Below are 19759 nucleotides of genomic sequence, written 5' to 3'. Positions count from 1 at the left end.
GAAAGGGGTTTATAATTTGCTTTTATTATGAATATAAAATACACATACAACATAATATACATTTACACATTTACACTTTGCAGTCACTTTCATCATTTTCCAGCAAATTCACTTCTGCATGGCCCAGCGGCCCGCACCTGCCACAACACGCCACTTACACTCATGACATTCTCTTCACCTTGGTACAATGTGTGACTTGGTAAAAGATACCAGGCCCAGGCGTCAAACAGCTGGCTTTACTGTCCTTCTCACAGAATGCCTTTCATTCTGCAGTTTCCTTTCCTGTCGCTACATGCCCCCTGTTGCCTCAAACTTCAGCATTAAAAATTCAGAAGAGGGCTGCAATAATCACTCTTGTCCTTTAAAAACACCTTGAAATATCTTCCATGAGCGAGGTGCACATGAGTAGGCATTGACAGCATTGCTCGTTAACATGGTTTAAGAATGATCTACAGGAAGTTTCTGGAGTGTTATGTACAAATTAAGCTCACCAAATGGATCATCATGAAGGATCTGAATACCAGTGGTATGGAAGCAAATAAATAAATAAATAAACAGGAATAAATAAAAATAAATAGAGTGAGTTTCGCTAAAGAAAATTTCCATACCTATATCCCTGTGCTTTCTTAAAACTTCATTAGGTGCAGCTTTACAACAGGTGGGTAGGAGCTGGATTTTATGACTAGTTACTCTTCTTTGGGGTCGTGTCTTCAAAATGCTGGTGAAGAACAACTGATGAGCTTGGCATTGTTTCCCTCAGAACGAGGCTATGCGAGAGGTTTTGTAGGAGTTCTCCTTGAGGCTGTCAAATATTGCTTTGGTTCCATTCTGCCAGTGTAGCACCAGATCCATTGGGGTCTTCCCAGCCTAATCAAAATACATGAGGAAATTTGACTTCCAGATGGGAGGCATCTATAAATTCTACACATCCTCTGTGGGCGTGTTTTTAATGAGGTAATGGATAGGTGTATGTTATTGAACTGTTTTATGCTTTCCACTATGACTGATTGGCAGTTTATATTCAAATCAGCCCTTCACTCTTTCTCACAGGAATGTGTTTGGCATTTCAGATTAGCAATATTTTTGTTTTTTGTGTGTTTTTTCCCCTCTGTGGGACTACTCCAGGTATTGGTTTAAAAAAATCCCAGTCCCTAGACGGTAAATTGCAAGAGCATGCCAACTCATTTCAAAATTCAAAAAATGCCTCTATACATCTCCGGTATCCTGCAGAAGGGGCATGGGAAGATAGTGAACAAGAACCAGTTCCTATCAATTTGGAAAATGATTCCTGATTGATAAAAACTGATGGTAAAAGAGCTGCTTTGACACCTTGGCTGAAGTCCTCCGGTGCCGTACAGAACTCTTACTGCTCCAAGGTGTGGCGTTTTCACACTGGGATCTCCTGGGAAATTTCATGTTTCTTGGAGGTGACATCAATAATGTGTAAAGTAATTTTTGAGACCAAAATTCTTTTCCCTTATGCATAGGTCTCAAGACATGTACAAAAATTAATCCGATGCCACCTCTCAATTCTTGTCTTTAAATATGAGAAGTCTTATATTTTTCTACCCCTATCCGTTTAGAAGTCTCTTTAACTCAAACTGCAAACTGGCAGCTTTGAGATGCAAATCAGTTTAGAGACCTGTTTTGTTTGGGCCCAAACAGAGGTGAGATTTTCTTTTTTTAAGTTGGAATTAATTGTCAATAGTTGGAAATTAGGAGATTTCCCAAGTGAATTTGTGAACTCTCTGGAAAAAATCAGAAGAGTTGGCCAGCCTGATACCTGTGGCTTCGCAGAGCCACCACCTTTATAATCATGTGCACAGATCCCTGCAGCCACCATTTATGTAATTCAGGAGACCTGCCTGACCCCTGCACTTATTGCTCATTTGAATTAGTGGCCCTGTAACCTTTGTTTTGGAACTTCCCACCTCTACAGCATGTTCCTCGAGAAACACTCATCACTACACATAATGACAGAATTTTGGACAACAATAGAATAATGTATTGTGTGTTTGTTTCCAATTCCCTTCAAGATGAGGTTCAATGGCTAGTGGTCTTTTGGGGTACATCCAGCCATTAGGTCAATGTTTCAGGACCCTAATGCTGGGGTTTAACTGATATTCAAAGCCCCCAGCCTCATTGGTATATTTTGATCTGTTCTTCCATAATTCCTTCAACTCCTCTCTATTAAAATGTATCTCCTGATTTCTGGCTACTTATACAGTCTCCCCAAATCTGTATGCTATTTCTCTTTGCTGGTAGTGTCTCACTGCCTGAAAACAATTTTAATATTTTCTGCAGTTTCAGAGATTTCATTAAATCTACTCTTTTTCTGCTTATTTATTTCAATTATTAGATAAGGCCAATCCCTATATTAAGGATGAGAGGACCCTACTATTAACACTTTACCATCCAAGCAGCCTCTATTTATTGCTTCTATTCTTTGTTCCTATCACCAAGACAGTTTTGTGGGGCTTTTTATGATAAAATATTCCTCTAAGTCTCATAGTAACGCAATAAGGGGAAGAAATTATTCTCAATATAAGATGACTGGGGTTTTCTTTTCCTTCCTTGTAAAGTGATTCTTTACCAAATCTTTCAAATTATTTCTTCAGGAATTTATATCCATTCCTCCCAGTGATATTTTTAAAGCTTACATTAGATGATGTTTGCCTGGGAATTGGGACCATGAGGAAAAGTTGGCTCTATTCCCTGGCTTGCAGATGAAGCTAAATTAACACGTACTTGTAGAAGGGACTTATACGAGCATTTTCAGGGCCTAAATATAGGGAATTATTTTGAGGGATATGCAGATAAACCAGTGTGGAGAATGGATAGAAATTATCTCAAAAATATAGGCAAAAGCATGGCTGGCCCTGGAAGAAAGTGGTAGCATGTTATGCTGTTGTAAGGAGGGGAGGACTACTCAGAATTACTGGATTAGATATTGATTAATTTCAGTTCATTGGCTCTTGGCTGTATTGACCACTGTGGAATTTTATTACTTCAGGGATGGTGTCTTTCTTTTTTCCTGACTACCCCAGGCCTTGCTCAACCAGGGGTAGCCAGGGAAGATTGTGCTTCGGTTTGTGAAGGTGAACAATTTGACCCTCTTATATTTTCAAGACCAAATTTTGAAAGAATCACCAGACACTGTACTGGCACTGAAGCTACAGCAGTCATGATGGCCTCACCCATCTCCGACCAGGTGACTTGAGTCCTCGCCAAGGTTAGCAATGTCATTATAGGAATGGATGGACAGGTGCATTTAAAGCATCAAAAGATCAAAAGAACTCCTCCAACGCTGAAATCCTACCACTGTGGGATTATTTTCAAGAGCATAAGATATGCTTTTGTTAATAAGAAAGCCCGCAAGCAGGGGCTGCTTGTTTTAGGTACTTACACAATTCTTGATGTTGAGGTCAGCCCCATACATAATCAGGAGTCTGATCATCTTGTAACGGTTCAGCCTCACTGCGTCATGCAGAGGGGTATCTCCTTCCTAGAGAAGCAGAGTCAACAGACTAAAGTTGGGCCTGAGGCCAGGAAGTGGGTCCCACAAGTGTACTAGGCTTGGGGAGTGATCCCAGATCAATGAGGCCTGGAGCTGGAGGGAGGCAGAACTTTGCCCAGGTACTCACTCGGTCTTTGGCATTGAGGTCCGCCTCACAGGCGATGAGATGCTCCGCGCACTCATAGTGGCCAGTCCTCACCGCCACGTGCAGCGCAGTGCTGAGCAACTGGGAAATTGAAGAGCGCAACTGATGTACTGGGCTCAGGGACAGAGGCTGTCCCAGACCCCAAGGTGTGTGCGAGGGGGACAAGTGGCCACTATGGTGCCCCACACAGCATGAGCTTCCAGCTGACCCAAATGGCAAGGTGGCTTTGGGAGGGGGGAGGCCAAGGTGGGGAAGGTACTGGGGGAGGGGGGAAAAGGGACAAGAAGAGATATACCTTATCCCGAGCACTGATTTTTGCTCCTTTGTTCAGTAGCAATTTTAAGACATCCAGGTTTCCTCCGCGGCTTGCCCAGTGGAGGGCTGTGGATTCAAGCTATACAGGAAGGGGAAAGCAGAGGAGTTAGTACTTGGTTTCCAGGGCCCAGGAACACCAGATTTGCTAGGGTATCCCCCTCCCAACTACAACTACATTTTTGAGAACTACCATTTATTGAGAATTTCTACATGCCAACAAGGTGCTATGCACCTCGGATGGATGGGCCCTCCTGGCAACACTGAAGCAGGTGTGAGTACGCTCACTTTGCAGATGGGAAAAACAAGTCTCCAAAATAGTCAAGTTTCTTGCCCTAGGAGGCACAGCTAGTAAGCATCAGAATAGATCTTCAAACCCACATCTGCCTGGAAATTTTAACCACTTTTGCCAAATCTACTCAGAAGTTCTAGACAAATGCATTTTAATCCTGGCAGAATAAAAGTAGTCCCTTCCAAAGGATTTTAATCTGGATCTGCCACCTCTTCCTGCGTCCCTGTTGTTTTTCCCTCCTCTCCTGCTGGCTCTCTGCTGTCATCTGTGCCAGCACAGCCTCTATGCCTCAAGTGCCGCCACTTGTGGTCACTGCACACTGCCCTTACTCCTTGGAGATGCCCTCTTTCCCACTCGGGCATATTCCTGGCCTTCCAAGTCACACACTCACGAATTTTAGTGTCTTTTCATGCAAGCTTTATTTATTTATTTTTTGTATTGTTTTCCTGTGTGTGTGTTTGTCTTTGGGGCCCAATTTTGTTCAAATTCTTTGGACTTTCCTAATATCCATCTTCTGCTTTATAAAGTCAAATTGAGCTGCATTTAAATAAGTAAAGCATTTTCCCAGCTCAGTCTTCAGTCCATAAAATATGCTGTATGCTGGTCTTTGCAGAGATCACAGTAGCTGAATTATTGAGGTCTGAATAGCGGCTACTTTCCATAGATGCAGTTCATTCCGTATGCAGGTTAGCCCCTGATCTCACTGATGGCATCTATCAGAGAAGGTGAACAGCTAGAGAATTCTGACACACCCCTGGCAGCCAAGGGGCCACGAGCACGCTGCCGTGTATAATGGAAGGACAGGGATGCCGAGAGGCAAGTGCTGACCGATTACTTTTCAGTAATGCTACTGACTTGATACTGACCCAACTCTCTGATGAGGATATTGAATTCTGTGCAGCAGCTTTCACTTCCTCCTTTTCCCTGGAACACTCCTCTCCTTTTCAGTATGTATGGAAAATACTTTCCACCTGACCTAGTCCCATCTCCCAACTTCCCTTTGTATGGAGAAATGAGCTTTCGCCTCATTCTCTCAGATCAATTTTCAATCCAATCAGCCCCGTTTTTCATTGTAGCTTTTCTCAAGCTTCATATAGTCTCCTTATTTTGGCTCATTTCCAAACAAAGAAATATATTTACCATATCGCGGAATTCGATCTGGGCTCCAGCTTCCATTAACTTCTCCACAATTGCCAAATGTCCTTCTAAGCATGCTCTGTGAAGAGCTGTCCGTTTATACTGTCAGAATAGAGATTTAAAAAAAAGAGAGACAGATGCATATAAAAATGAGCATAAATCCCTTCTAAGAGGTATGAGGCTGAGGACCCTGATGACCTAAGTGATAGAAATTTGAGTGCTTCTTTTTAAATTAGAAATGTCAAATTTCCTAAAATTGCAGAACTGGAACAAAGATTGTGCAGCTGAGGCTTGAGTTTCCTGCAGGTACATCTTTAAATGCTCAGAGGTCTCCATGGAGGAATGTGAACTCAAAGCTCACAATTGCCTCAACACTGACATTTCCCTTTCTTGAATTCTGTGCCTTCGTTGTTTGTGTTGAATTGGCCATGCAGATCAGATGGCTTTCTTCCACCTGGGACTGTTGCTAGGTTGAATATCAAAAAGTATTCAATTCTTTTTTAAGAGAATGGGGGACTCGTTTTTAGTTCACCTTCAGAAATGATTCTCCATTCAGTTTGGGAAGGCGAGGTGGGGGGATACAAAAAGGATTCATGTTTCTGGTAAGAAGGCTTCATATGAATGGATTAATAATAGACTATTTGACCAAGAACAATTATTGGTCTTATTCACTCCAGTGCCCTCTATTTGCAGGCAAGGAAATGGAGGTCTAAAAAATGCAAATTAGCTGCCAAAAATCAAATACCCAAGTAGTGATAGAGTCAGCATTTGAACTCCAGTCCACAGATTCCGTGTGTTGCACTGATGTGTTTGGGTCCAGTCAAGGATGTTGCTATTGAGGCACCTGAGTGACTCAGTCAGTTAAGTGGTTAAGCGTCTGCCTTCAGCTCAGGTGATGATCCCAGGGTCCTGAGATCTAGCCCAGAGTGGGGCTCCCTGCTTATCAGGCAGTCTGCTTCTCCGTCTGCCTTTGCAGATCCCTCTGCTTGTGCTCTCTCTCTCTCTCTCTCGAAAATAAATAAATAAAATCTTTATTTTATAAAAGGATGCTATTTTGTATCTCTCCAAAAGGGACTTGTTGGTCCTGCTTTATTAAAAGTCTATCCTAAGAATATAAAAAGTTAAAGACAAACTGAAAAATCCAGCTGGAAGAAAATGCAACCCATAGCACTAATCCAGCCTCTTTTTTCTGCACTATCCTAATATGCTACTGGCATATGTGGCAACAGCTGGAGAAACTGTTTCAGGTGGATTGCTTTTTGGCACCATGTTAGCAAGACTGAAGTTAAGCATAAGAAACACAAAATTAATGAGCTGGATTTTGCAGTGCTTTGTAGAAGCCTTACCTCATCACAGACATCTGGATTGTTCTTGTCTGACAAGAATTTTTCTACTACTGGCAGTTTATTCTCCAGGGCAGCCTTCAGGAACCTAGGTACATCCACAGGTTCTGTCTAAAGCCAAAGAATAGTGCAGGAGTTATCGTGAGTTTTCCAATATTCGATCAAACCCTCTACAGATATTTATTCCCTGGTAGCACAATGCTGGACATGTAATACTACAAAAGCAAACAGTCCTTACAATGATTTCAGGTTCAGGTTCCTTTACAACTGGAACTTTAGTTTTCCTGTATTTTTTCCTTTTCTTTAGTTGAATGATTACTTCAAGGTCTTCTAGATTTTCAAGCTTTGATCTTTGTTCTAGTTTTTTCTTCTTGAGCTAAAAAAGAAATCCATATTTCAAAATATGGTGACAGGCATTCTGGTTGTGTCTAAACAAAATCTGCAAGGTCTGAGATAAGTATGTGAACAGTTGGAGCAAAAAAGTAAAAAAAAAAAAAAAAAAAAAAAAAAAAAAACACCCCAACCAACCCTTTAAAACTAATCTAATCTTTGACTTTGACTCAGTCATTTCTTGTTCAAGTATTTGGGGGTCTAATTTTTCAGCTAATTGCCTTCATCTCCACTTCTCTTGCTTGTAGCATCAGCTTTTGGAGATAGGATCTCTGTAAGTAATGATCATGTAATCATTTCCATACATTTCCATAAATGAACCCCAGATTTATGTTGAATTTTTTATTTAACTCCGAAGAATCCAACAATAAGCATTAAGCTCCGAAATACCAATGCCAAACTCTTTCAGGCAGCCTACAAAGCAGGGCCCATGAAACAGACTTTCCTGAGACTCCTGCTAACTAATGCATGTTTTATCTGTGATTAGTAAGTAATGAAAATGCACATGGCACCATGGAATTTATCAACACAGATAGTGAACACAGCCAAACAATGATTCTGGGACCACAGGCCATGTTATTGAGAAAAAGAGATCTCATCTCTCTTGTTTGAGATTGACTAGATGGTGCATGACATCAGAAATTCACTAGTCATGTTTCTCTTTCCAAGTCTTTAAATCAGAACATAGTTGTAGAACATTCATTGATTCAGAATCCAGAGGTCATAGTCTTGCTAAAGAATTAGTTCCTACTACTTGTCCTATAGAAGTTGCCTCTCCCGTGGGTTTGAATTTGGCAAAGAAACATCTTTGGAATGGTTGCATTTATTTCATTTATCTCTTTTCTCCTTCCTGCCTGGCACCTATTTTCTCCTACCCCATCCACGACTTCCCACTAGTGGATTCCATGGAAGGTCCTTACCTCTGCCTCTCGCTCTTTCTCAATTTTCCACTGCTGCTCCCCCAGGATCAAGGAGTGGGCTGGAAGTGTCTTCAGGTCCTCTTGCTTCTCTAAAGTAACAGCAGCTTCATACTGCCCATCTCTGAAATCCTCAGGTAGGAACTCCCCAGTATCCCCACTGCCATTCTTCTTCCCTGTGACCTAGGAGGAAAGAATATTGTAGGGTCAGAAGTTGCAGGGCCTGTCCTGGAATCATTCTCCACAGAGGATGCTGCAGGAAGGCCTTGGTCCTCCTTGCCTGAGGACAGCCATCTCTGTGCGCTGTGTTCTCAGATCTCAGGCAGGGACACACCGCTGTAGTATTCCAGAATTACCATCAGATGATTGTCCTACCCTCTTGGTAAAGCAAGGCTTAGGTTAGGTTGATACATTTAAATGCACTTTTAATCCATTTAATCACATTTCACCTAGGAAAACTGCAACCCCCCCATGATTGTTTTAAATTCTTCCATTTCAGGTATTGTTAATGGCTCTTAGACTTGAGTTGTAAAGTTTCCAGACATATATTCTTGCAATAAAACTTCTTCCCTAAGGCATCCTCATGTGATGTGAATCATGTGAATCCATGCTTTAGTAAGAAAACCAAAAAAGAAGATAATAAATAGGAAATATACAGAGAATTCATTACTGCTAGCTTCGTTTTTCCAATTTCACTTATTTCATCACTTAGGCCAACCATGTTCCATAGATGACATCAGAGTACCTTATGCATTATGCCTCAAAAAGGACATTTCAATTGTCAAATAAAAATCAAGACTAAACCAGCTTTCACCATGAAACAAAAATGTGTCTTACGTACCAGTTCTTCTACCTTCATCACCATCATGTCGGCCTGAGGTTCGGTTCGTCTGTGTGTTTTCTCCTGTGGATTGAATCCCTTGAATCAGCCCTGCTGAGCCCCTCCACACCGGTCAGCTTATATAGCTAGGGCTGGGTGAGATAATCTTCCAACCTGGGAACCCAAGTAACACCCCTGCCCCCACCCGTGGCCAACTCAGAGGCAGGTGAATTTTCATTCCAGACTCAGTGTCTGGGAAGCAGAAGAGGGAGGAGATGACAAGTAACCCCACTGAATATGTGAATCAGGAAGAAATGTGAGAGGGCCATTCCTTTGGCAGTGACCACACCGCTCAGCAATGTAAGTCATCCTATTTATCGAGAAGCCAGGGTACAGCTGTCTGTAGATATTGCACCACAGCACTGCTCCTTTTCCTTCTTTGTCAGCTTTCATATGACTAACCCTATCAAGAAAATGTAAATGCCCTGCATATCACACTGCCAGTAGTATCTTGCTGATAACCAGACTTATCAACACTTCACTTGGGGGAAGTGTTGCTTCAGGACATCCTATTCTCATGGGTAAACAGTCTGAGAGGAAAGGATCCGGGTCCTAATGGCCCTTGTCTATATCTGGTTGGAATTCTCTGGAGTGATGTCTGGGACTAAAAAGGCCCCATGACATGCCACCTTACCATCATTATAAGAAATTAAAAGCATTCAGTAATACGCTTTTATTTTATGGTGTCACTGGCCATAATTAGCACATTACATACTTACTGTCATCTAAAACTGCATACTTACTGGAGCCTTTTTGATTCAAATGGTCCCCAGAAAGATCACAGGAGATCACTTATTAGCAATAGCATGATGTTGATTGGGTCATGGAGCCTAAGTTCTCAGATACTGTTGGTAAAACACTCACCTGTGGGAGCTAGTCAAAAATACAGATCCCCAAGCCCCACTCTAGGGTGGTGGGTTCTAGGAATCTGTATTTTTTCAAAGCACTCACATAATTCTGATGCATCAAGGCTTGAGACACATTGCTTGAGGGGCAGAGAGCTTTGCCCTGTGGAGGAGTAAAGAATACTCCTGCTTATAGTTTCTCATTCTGAAGCATTATTTTATTTTATTTTTTTAAATTTTTTTTAATTTTTATTTATTTATGATAGTCACAGAAAGAGAGAGAGAGAGAGGCAGAGACACAGGCAGAGGGAGAAGCAGGCTCCATGCACCGGGAGCCTGATGTGGGATTCGATCCTGGGTCTCCAGGATCGCGCCCTGGGCCAAAGGCAGGCGCCAAACCGCTGCGTCACCCAGGGATCCCTCATTCTGAAGCATTAAATTATGTAAACATATTTAGGTCTTTTTACAGTTCAGGAAGAGGCTGGGATTGTACCTTCAAAGCCACTTAAAACCTTAGTTTTTCTCAGTAAGAGAAACAGGGGGAAGAATGAGAGAAAGGGAGTAATAATGGAGGGAAGTGTTAGGATATTATGTTGACCTTTCTATGTCTGTAACCCCTCAGACTTACCTGCTCCACAAACATGGCTACCATCCTTCTCTCCTTGAACCGATCAACCTATGGACATTTTCTGGAACTGTCAGAATGAGACATTGACCTTCAAAGAGAAAACATTGGTATAGCACAACCCTCCTAATAACTCCTTTTTTTTTTTTTAAAGATTTCATCTATTCATTCATGAGAGACACAGAGAGAGAGAGAGGCAGAGACACAGCCAGGAGAAGCAGGCTCCCCATAGGGAGCCTGATTCAGGACTCAATTCCAGGACCCTGGGATCATGCCCTGAGCCAAAGGCAGATGCTCAACCACTGAGCCACCCAGGTGCCCCCCTCCTAATAACTCATGTACCTGTCCTGGTCTTCTCATGTTCTTTCCTAGAAGAGGTTTTACCTAAAGGAAATCTCCTGGTGTTTTCTCTGAGATGAACACAACTATTACCATCTTCTTTGGTTTCTCCATGTAAGTGAGAAATGGCCAGTTTAGCTTTTCTTACCATTTCTCAGAGCTTTCTGTTCCAAGCTTGATGCAAGCTGATGATGGCATTAGGAGATATCTTTGGGGAAGGGTCACAGGTTAAGGGCCTTAAATATGGAATCACACAGCTGTTAGTGCCCTCAAAGTTCAAGCAAGACCAACGCTTCCATTTTGCAGAGGGTGGTAAGGCATGGAAACATTAAGTAACTTGCTGTAGATACACAGCTGGTTGGTGGATACCAGGCTGAAGAGTTTTGATTCCATCCAAAAGAAGAAGAGGATCACTGCGCGCAGAACAGATTTTCAAGGTCGGGTCATACCTAGACCCATTCAGGGCCCAACCAACACTGATAAAATGTTCTTCCATGTTCAGATCACCTCAAAAAATGCAAGTGGCAATGGGTGGGATGGTTCATCAAGCCCTAGTCTTCCTCTAGCCACTAAGTTTTCTCCCTCAAACCTGGCTGATTCTGTATAGAAGACTTCAAGAAATCTTTTTTTTTTTTTTTTCTAGAGAGAGAGACACACAGAGGGGGGGGTGAAGGCAGAGGGAAAGGGAAGGGAGAGAGAGAATCCCAAGCAGACACTATACCCAGCATAGAGCCCAATGAAGGGCTCAATCTCACAACCCAAAATCAAGATCTTGAGCCAAAATCAAGACTGACTGAGCCACCCAGGTGCCCCTCCAGGAAGTCTGGAAGAGAACTTTGCAGAGGATGACCGTTGAGGACAGTTCATGGAATGGGTTGGGCGGGTCATCTTTACTGTCACATCTGCGGATCCTCTCCACTCCAGTATCCCAGTGTTGGGCCAGTCGGCATTATAAAACGAAAAAATCATTATTGGAAGGTTTACTCCTCAAATAGCAATTCTAGATACATTTAGCTCCTAACAACACAGAAGACGAAATTGTGTTTTCAAGTATTCTTACTCATCAAAATTGAGAACAGAACTTCTCAACTAGAGGCAAGTTCTCTATCACTTATTTTTAAAGAAGTTCCTTCCTATAAAAGTTCACCTAGTGGGGCAAATTCTGAGACATTTGACTTGATCATCCTCTCAAATTAGGCATCACCTTTCCTTACCAAGATGAATAAAGAGAAAAAAGCTCCCGGTTGGTTCTACAATTATTTAGCAACCCAACGCCAACTATCTATGAACAGAATGAGCAGGGAAATGGTCCCTGAGCTTTGTCAGAGTTACCTCAGGAGGGTTTAACCCAGTTTCTGCAGGACTTAAGCATTTCAGTGGGACAAGAGTCATAACCCTGCTTCCAGTTGGAGAGAGTGAGTGGCAGAGGAGCAGAGCGCACAGCACTTACTGTTGTCACCCAGAGTTCCAAAGACTTGCTCAGAGACCACCCCAGTAATTGCCACAGCTCAGCTCCAAGGGCAAGCTCGTCTTTCCAAATTTTTGGACATTGTACTTCTGCTGTACTTCACTGTACTTCTACTATTTCTTTATTTTGTTAACTACATAAGTAATATATGCATGTTATTTTTAAAAAGTAAAATGACACATGGGATGCCTAGGTGGCTCAGTGGTTGAGTGTCTGCCTTTGGCTCGGGTTGTGATCCTGGGGCCCTGGGATTGAGTCCCATGCTGGGCTCACCCTCACCACAGGGAGCCTGCTTCTCCTTCTGCTTGTGTCTCTGCCTCTCTGTCTCATGAATAAATAAATAAAATCTTGAAAAAAAATCAAAATGACACAGAATGCGGCTTAATTGCAATCTTACCAAGTGTTGATTTGATACTTAATCTTTTTCACCTGATAATGTGTCTTAGCAATTGTCTTCTATGAGCACAAACAAATCAATTTCATTATTTTAATCAACCACATGGATTTCCACGTGTGGACACACCATTGCTTATTTAGCCAGTCTCCCATCTATGGATATTTAGGCTGTTTTTCAAAACAGTCACTTTTATCTGCTACAATCAAAGGCGTTTTATAGCACATAAAATTTTATTCTTATTAATGCTCCTTTAGAACACCCACCTCAATACTAAAAGGAATGACTTCGAGGACTGTAGCCAGATTCTGACTCGGAAGATACCTTGTTCCACTGTTACACTTATAATTGCTCATTTTGCTATTCCTCTTAATAGCCTTCCCAGAGCCAGCTGCTACTCACCTCCCTTGGCTCAGAGAAGTGGCTGACTTTGCCTGACAAGGAATCCAATATCCTTACAGCCAAGCTGTGGCTCAGTTACACACTTGAAAATGCCAAGGCAGGTCATAAAATGAAGCAAACAAGGTCCAAGTTTGTTTCCCTGCCCTCACCAGGAATGACTCACCTGTACTTGAGAAGCTGAACACACTGGGGACATATTGAGTGGGATTGTGGTATCTGCCCTCATCTCCGCTCAAAGGACAAAGTCAAGACTAAAGTCTTCTTCTACCCAGGGCTCTGCATACAAAGTGCACACTGCTTGTAAGCCACAGGGCTTCCTTTTTATAGATACTGGCAGTCCTCCACAGGAGAGGTATGTGAAGGCTGTCTCACCTCCACACCTTATCGCAGGTGCCTTGTTCTAGTAAACTACATGTCTCAACCCAAATTCTGCCACACATGTGAGCCCATGTCAGCCAACAGGCACACACAGCCACATGGACTGTTCTGTAAACTCAGTGAAACCAGCTCAATTTTAGGCCCTCATACAGCGAAAAGCATAAGAGGCTCCACTGAGGCAAATGAAACCACATCCTAGCAGCAAATTTCAGCTGACTTTCTAGTCTAGTCAGACGACAGAACATTCCAGTGTACGGCCCAACACAAGATCTGACAGGGTCCTAGTACTCACTATAGGCCTAGGACTCCAAAGGGCATAAAAAAAAGTCTGACACATAGTAGGGCTAAATATTTAGCTAATACCTGGCAGTGTTGTTCCTTGCTTTTCTAGCCAAACCACATATCCTGAATCCTCCCTTCAGTGACAAATAATTTGTAATACTTCTAATGCTAATTAAAGAATTGTTTAGTGCCAATAAGAGGTAAAGACAGTTTAAGGGCATGTGGTAGCCTCTTCTAGAACATGCACAACTGATTGGCTTCTTATAAATTCTAACTAACCACAGAAAGTATACCATGACAGTTAGGGAACCTCAGCTATAAATTAACATTTCCCAGGGCAGTGATTCTCAAGGCTGGGTACATGTCAGAATGTCCAGGAAGCATTTAAAAGATGCTAATACTCCAGCCTCACAAGGTAAATGAAATCTGAATCTTTGCTCTAAGTTCCAGGTGCATTTAAAAAAATTCTCCAGTTGATTCTAATTTCTACCCAGCATTGAGAATACCAACACAGGATATAGATTTAAGTGAATATGTATGTAAATAAATGAACATATATTCTTGAAGGTATAGGAGGCCATCAAGCTATCCTTATCTCAGTCTCTGAATTTTAAAGACTCCACCTTTATTAAAACTATGGAAAGAAAATACACACACACTTTATTCATTCAATATTTATTTGGGCCTATTATGTGTCAGGCATTTTTATAGAGCTGAGATATACCAAAGCTCACAGCAGACAAATTCCCCTGCCCTCAGGGAGTCTTTACAGTTTTACTGAAGTATTTAAAGGAAACTGCAGACAATAGAACATGCTGCTTCTGCCACAAAGCCAAGGAGGGTCAGGGAAGTATGTAAGTATGAAGAATGTGGGCTGAGGAAATAGGGAACCTGGCTTTTAATCCTGGCCTTGTCCTGTGTCTAGTTGAGCGAGTCCTCTCACCAATTAGGATCTCAAATCCTCCAGTTACCAAAGGAGAGCTTTGAGCAAAATGATCTCTGGGGCCCTAAAATTTTATTGAGGTCTTCAAACCATTGAATCAAAAGGTAGAAATAAACATTTATGACTGCAGCATTATATGCAGATGGCACAGTTGATTCTCCAAAGACTCTAGAGGAGGAAATGGTCCATAAAGCCTTCACCAGCCCAGTCATTTTAAAGACACACTCCCATTTGATAAACATGAAAATCTTATATCTTCTGTTAATACAAAGACAAATGTCAGGATGAACTTGAGGCCAAAATGAAATCAAAGCAATAGTCATTTTGAATATGCTTTTCCAAACTCCCCAAGACCTTAGGGATCTTGATACGGCTTCTTCTCCCCTCCTTCCCATCTGAAGATCTCTGCCCAAATTCTCGCCTTTGCTGGAATCCACTGTAGAAAAAGGACTGCTAACTGGGCAGGAAGGGCTGTCAAAGACATTACATTAAAAGTCTTATTCCTCCAAACAGTGGGTTCTTTTTCAGGTCCCTGCATTAATTTCCATAGTCTTAGTAAGGCAGAGCCTTTAACAACATTCTGACCCAGTGATAAGGATGAGGGGACCATCTCTTACTAGGGGATGAATGGGTGTGTGAGAGAATCAGCTCCTGTTAATGCATAATGATTCTTCTTCCTGCCCCTGAAGTTTCTGAAAAGCTAACCTTTCTTCATACAACAAAATCTCACTGAATGGACAGTGGGATGGTGGAGAGTTTGCATTGAAGCCGGTTGGCGGGGGGGGGGGGGGGGGGGGGCAACTGTCATAGTAACACTGAAAAGATTTTGATGCAACTTGGGAATTACTTCACATCCAATTACATACGACAACTACTTGGGGTGAGAGATAAGTGCTTCCATGACCACAACATAGAAGGAAAATCCATTTAACCTTTTCAGCCAATTTATTAAAGCAGGGAAGAATTATTTTTTAAATGCAATTTCTGACTTCAGGTAAGGAGTATTGGAAAAAATGTCTTGGTATATTTTGGAGTTTCCTAATAAAAAAGAAAGTGCTGCAAGACATCTTAAGTATGGGTTCTTTGGGAAGCAGAGAAATTTAGTAAGAACCAATAAAAGCACTGAGTGGACACTGAGTCCATTGTCTGGCCATTAGGAAGGGCCAGGCTGAGGCAGGCAGGATCTTTTTACTTTAAAGACTAAAACTTCCCTTTGTAAACACCCTGATACTTAAAATCTCACTGCAACGTAGTTTCTTATGGCTCACCTAAATTTTGGCAATTTAATCTCTTTATCTCATTCTAACTTTAGAAAAGACCTTCACCAGCAAAAACATCCATTGAGCTCATTTTACCATGAGTCTTACTAGATCAAGGGAGACAGGACTAAAAGATGAAGTTTCTGCCCCTGAAATCTTACTGGAACTATCCCCCTTCTACTGGCTCAAAAACTTTCTTATAACTAGATATTTTCAAGTATTTTGAATACTGAATTTTGGAATGTAGAAAAGCCTTCAATATTGTCTAGTCCAGTCCCCTAATTAAACACTTGAAGAGGTTTAAGTGGCTCGTCCCAAATCACATGCAGTGTTAGGATACAAATCCAGGTCTCCCTACTTCCAGACCCATGCTCCATCCCCAGGTTGAAAGTATTTTTGTTCACACAGATATGCTAGCTGATATCTGGGGCTCCATTCCCTTCAAAGTAAATGCCCACACATGTACTGTTTCATGTTTTCTGTCTTCTCTTCTAGAAAGGCTTATGGCTCTGTCACTTTAAAAAATATATTTAGGCTCTCATTCCTTAGAGAAATTGCTGATTCCACATTTGGGACAAGGAAGGTACAAGATGAGCTTAGAATATTCTGTGCCAGAAAGCAAGCAGGTACTCATGACTAATGTGGGATTTGCCAAAGGAGCAGCTGGAAGGAGCTCCTGCTATCCGAATCTGGGATATGTTGAGCGTCAAAAAGAATAATGATGATAACTTATGAACAATCTCGGGGTCCATAGTAATAATAAATAAATAATATAAATATGGGCTGCCTGGATGGCTCAGTTGGTTGGGCTTCTAACTCTTGGTTTCTGCTCAGGTCATGATGCCATGGGTGGTGGGATCTGGCTCCAAGCTTAGCAAGGAGTCTGCCTGAAGATTCTCTCCCTCTTCCTCTCCCCAACTCACACTCATGCACTTTTGCTTTCTCTCTCTAAAGTAAATAAATCAATCTTTTTTAAGAACATGTAAAGTTCATAAGAAAATTAATGATATAAATATATAAACAAGTAAATAGAGAAAGGAAGGGGAAAAGGGGAAGCTCTTTTTTATAGAAAAATGCCAGGAGAGCAGGGTAAAATTATATTAATTAATGTGGAGAGCAGGGTAAAATTATAAAGTTCACCCCAATAAAATAATTGATTCAAGCAAAAATCATCAATGAATGCTAAAACTATTTTCTGAAAGGTCACTGGGTATCAGAATATTCTCATAGTACTAAAGGATCACACAAAGATTGTTTATTAAATTAAAAGAGGCAAAAAAAATAAAATGAAATAAATTAAAAGAGGCAAAAAAACACTTTTAAAATGGAGAGACCCAGCGGGCACCACTTTCACGAGTGACCAAACTTACTATCAAAAGAAGTGCTAGGACTCAGGTATCAGTAATTTCTAAAACTTTCCAGTTGATTCTATTTTCTGTCTAGAGTTGAGAATACCATCCTTCGGTTGAGATTTACCTGAATGTGTACGTAAGTATACATATGTGTGTATTTTTGAAGTCGTAGTGAAATATTAAGCTATCCTTGTCACAGTCTCAGAACTGTGACTGTTAAACTATGGGAAAAAAAATACCTCTTCTTTGCAATTTATTTATTCAATGTTTATTTAGCCTATTCCTGTGGGACAACCTGACATTATGTATTTCCTAAAGTGTTGCAATAAGAAGTGCACACCATCACTTTTGTAATATTTGGACCAAAAATGATTAACCTGAATCCAATCATGAGGCAACTTTCAGACAAATCCAGAATGTTGGACTTTCTGGGGCGACGGGGTTGGGGGCGGGGGGTGGGGGGGTGAGGAGGGAGACAACCAGTTGGACTCCTCAAATAGGTTAATGACTTGAAAAGCCAAACAAAAAAAGAATTGGCTTTTCTAGATTAAAGGAAACGTAAAGAGACATAACAATCAAAGAAAATGCACGAACTTTGGTTGGATCCTGTAATTTAAAAAAACAAAAGCCATAAAATACATCTTGGGGACAAGTGAAGAAATTTGAGTGTGACTTGTATTTTAAACACTATTCATGATAGTTTTCTTATGAGTAGTGATGGTTTTGAGGTAACGTCGCAGAATGTCCTATACATTCTGAATTATTTAGGGGATGAGGTGTCATGATACCTGGTTTCAACCGGTTCAACAAAAAGCCTCCACGTGTGTGTACATGTGTATAGACAGAAAAAAGGACCCAACCGTAAAATATTAACAGTTGAATCCAGGTGAAGAGTAGAGGGGCTCTCACTCACGGCTGTTCTTTCCATTTTTCTGTACCCTTTCAAACGTTAAAATGACTGTAACTTTTTAGTGAAATAGGATCGCGGGAACCCAGCGCCAGGAAGGAGGGGGTGTTGGGCCGCGGGTCCAGGTCGCAGGGAGCCGGCGGGGACGCAGGCCCACTGGGGGGGCGGGGGCGGGAGTGGCAAGGACGTACTTCTGGTGACAGGACAATAGTGTGGCATCCGTCGGCACACGGGGATCCAGGCCAACAGCTTCGTTGAACCCCGGGGTCACAGGGCCCAGAGCCCCGGCCAGCGGTGAAACCCAAAGTCTTACAAGAGGCAGCAGCTGGCTTCGGTCCCCGCTGTCCCTCCTGTCCTGCCGCCGAAACAGTGTGCTGCTTTCAAAAGATGGGCTTTCTAACATTTGACCAGCTGGTGACTTCTTACGTCATTTCCAGATCCTGCGTTCAATGTGTCCTAATGGCTAAAATGCGAAGAAAGCATAAGCGGCCCCCAAAGTTAATGGAGAAGGGGAGTCCCTGGCGGTGCTGGGGGACTGGGTGTGCGGCAGGCGGAGCGAGGGGCTCAGCCCAAGGGTGGCCACTTAAAGTTTCCTTCTTTCCTTCCTTCCTCCCCCCATTCCTTCCCTCCGTCCGTCCTTCCTCTTTTCTCTCCCCGTCCCTGCCTGAAAAACCACAAGGACTGAAACTAAGGGCCATGCAGGTGGGCTGACCCCAGCCGCCCGGTAAGCGGGGCCATCCCCCTCCTAACAAGTGGCTATTTCAGAAAGAGGTTCAGAGCCTTTTAACTAGAAACACCCCCCACCCTCACCCCCAGGCCGTCCTCTCCTGCCTGCGTAGACCTGCCTAGGAGGTGATCTTACCTCTCCCGCTTAGGAGCCTGGCAGGGTTTTCTGAACTAAATTCACAGAAGAAAGGGAAGAGCCTGTTTGGAAAAACAGACTCTTCTGCTGCCAACACAAGCAGATCTTTTAGGGTGGAGGGAAACTGTAACCCCTCCAAGATCTTTGCTCTCCTTGCAGCAGGCTCTCAGGTTTCACAAAGGAATTTATAGAGCAGACTGACGCCTCTGGGGCTGGAATCAGCTCAGGACTAAGTGGAGAGCCATGAAGACCGACAGGCACCCTTCTCTGCTTTGTGCAGGCTGGGGATTGTTTACCAGGGCATGAAAACGTCCTCTCACTGAAAAGGAATGTTTGGCAAGGAAATGACCTCTGGAGGCACAACGCGATTGCTCCCTGGGGACTCAGTTTGGGTTAGTAACAGATCAGAACCACCAACCTAGACAAAGCCATCGTGGGTGGGGCAGGGGAGGGGACTGAGGTTTACTGAAGCTTTGTGATGTTTCAAGTGACTCCTGCCTTCAAAGGACAGCTGTCTTCTTTTCTAGGCAAGTTATGTACGATACAGCAAATGAAGTTAAAGGGAAAGAAGATGAGAGGTTGAAAATCATATATAGAGAGGGGCACCTGGGTAGCTCAGGGGTTGAGCCTCTGCCTTTGGCTCAGGTTGTAATCATGGGGTCCTGGGATCAAGTCCCGCATCAGGCTGCCCCCAGGGAGCCAGCCTTCTCCCTCTGCCTCTGTCTTTGCTCCGCTCTCTCTCTCTTGTGAATTTTTTTTTAAAAATCATA

At 42.5% G+C, this 19759-nt stretch overlaps 1 protein-coding gene and 1 long non-coding RNA gene across 3 annotated transcripts; both read right to left on the bottom strand.

Annotated features, from left to right (window-relative positions):
- Positions 1–4: 4 nt before the first annotated feature.
- Positions 5–9216, bottom strand: ANKRD1 (ankyrin repeat domain 1). The gene is made up of 9 exons (XM_077878428.1): positions 8895–9216; positions 8057–8236; positions 6985–7122; positions 6750–6857; positions 5407–5505; positions 3958–4056; positions 3645–3743; positions 3407–3505; positions 5–867 (listed from the first exon to the last, which is right to left on the bottom strand). The coding sequence occupies exons 1-9, from the start codon at positions 8919–8921 to the stop codon at positions 757–759; spliced, it is 960 nt and encodes a 319-aa protein (XP_077734554.1). The 5' UTR covers positions 8922–9216; the 3' UTR covers positions 5–756.
- Positions 9217–10439: 1223 nt separating this feature from the next.
- On the bottom strand, positions 10440–19413 carry LOC144300833 (uncharacterized). Of its 2 annotated transcripts, none has more exons than XR_013367602.1 (3): positions 18990–19413; positions 18319–18590; positions 10440–10494 (listed from the first exon to the last, which is right to left on the bottom strand). It is a non-coding gene; the product is annotated as an uncharacterized LOC144300833 (long non-coding RNA). The 2 variants fall into 2 exon arrangements; XR_013367601.1 differs by lacking the exon at positions 10440–10494 and adding an exon at positions 14326–15080.
- Between the last annotated feature and the right edge of the window lie 346 nt (positions 19414–19759).

The sequence above is a fragment of the Canis aureus genome, chromosome 29 (assembly GCF_053574225.1).
Source record: "Canis aureus isolate CA01 chromosome 29, VMU_Caureus_v.1.0, whole genome shotgun sequence".
NCBI classification, from domain to species: Eukaryota; Metazoa; Chordata; class Mammalia; order Carnivora; family Canidae; genus Canis; species Canis aureus.
This window is presented reverse-complemented; position numbering and strand designations above follow the sequence as displayed.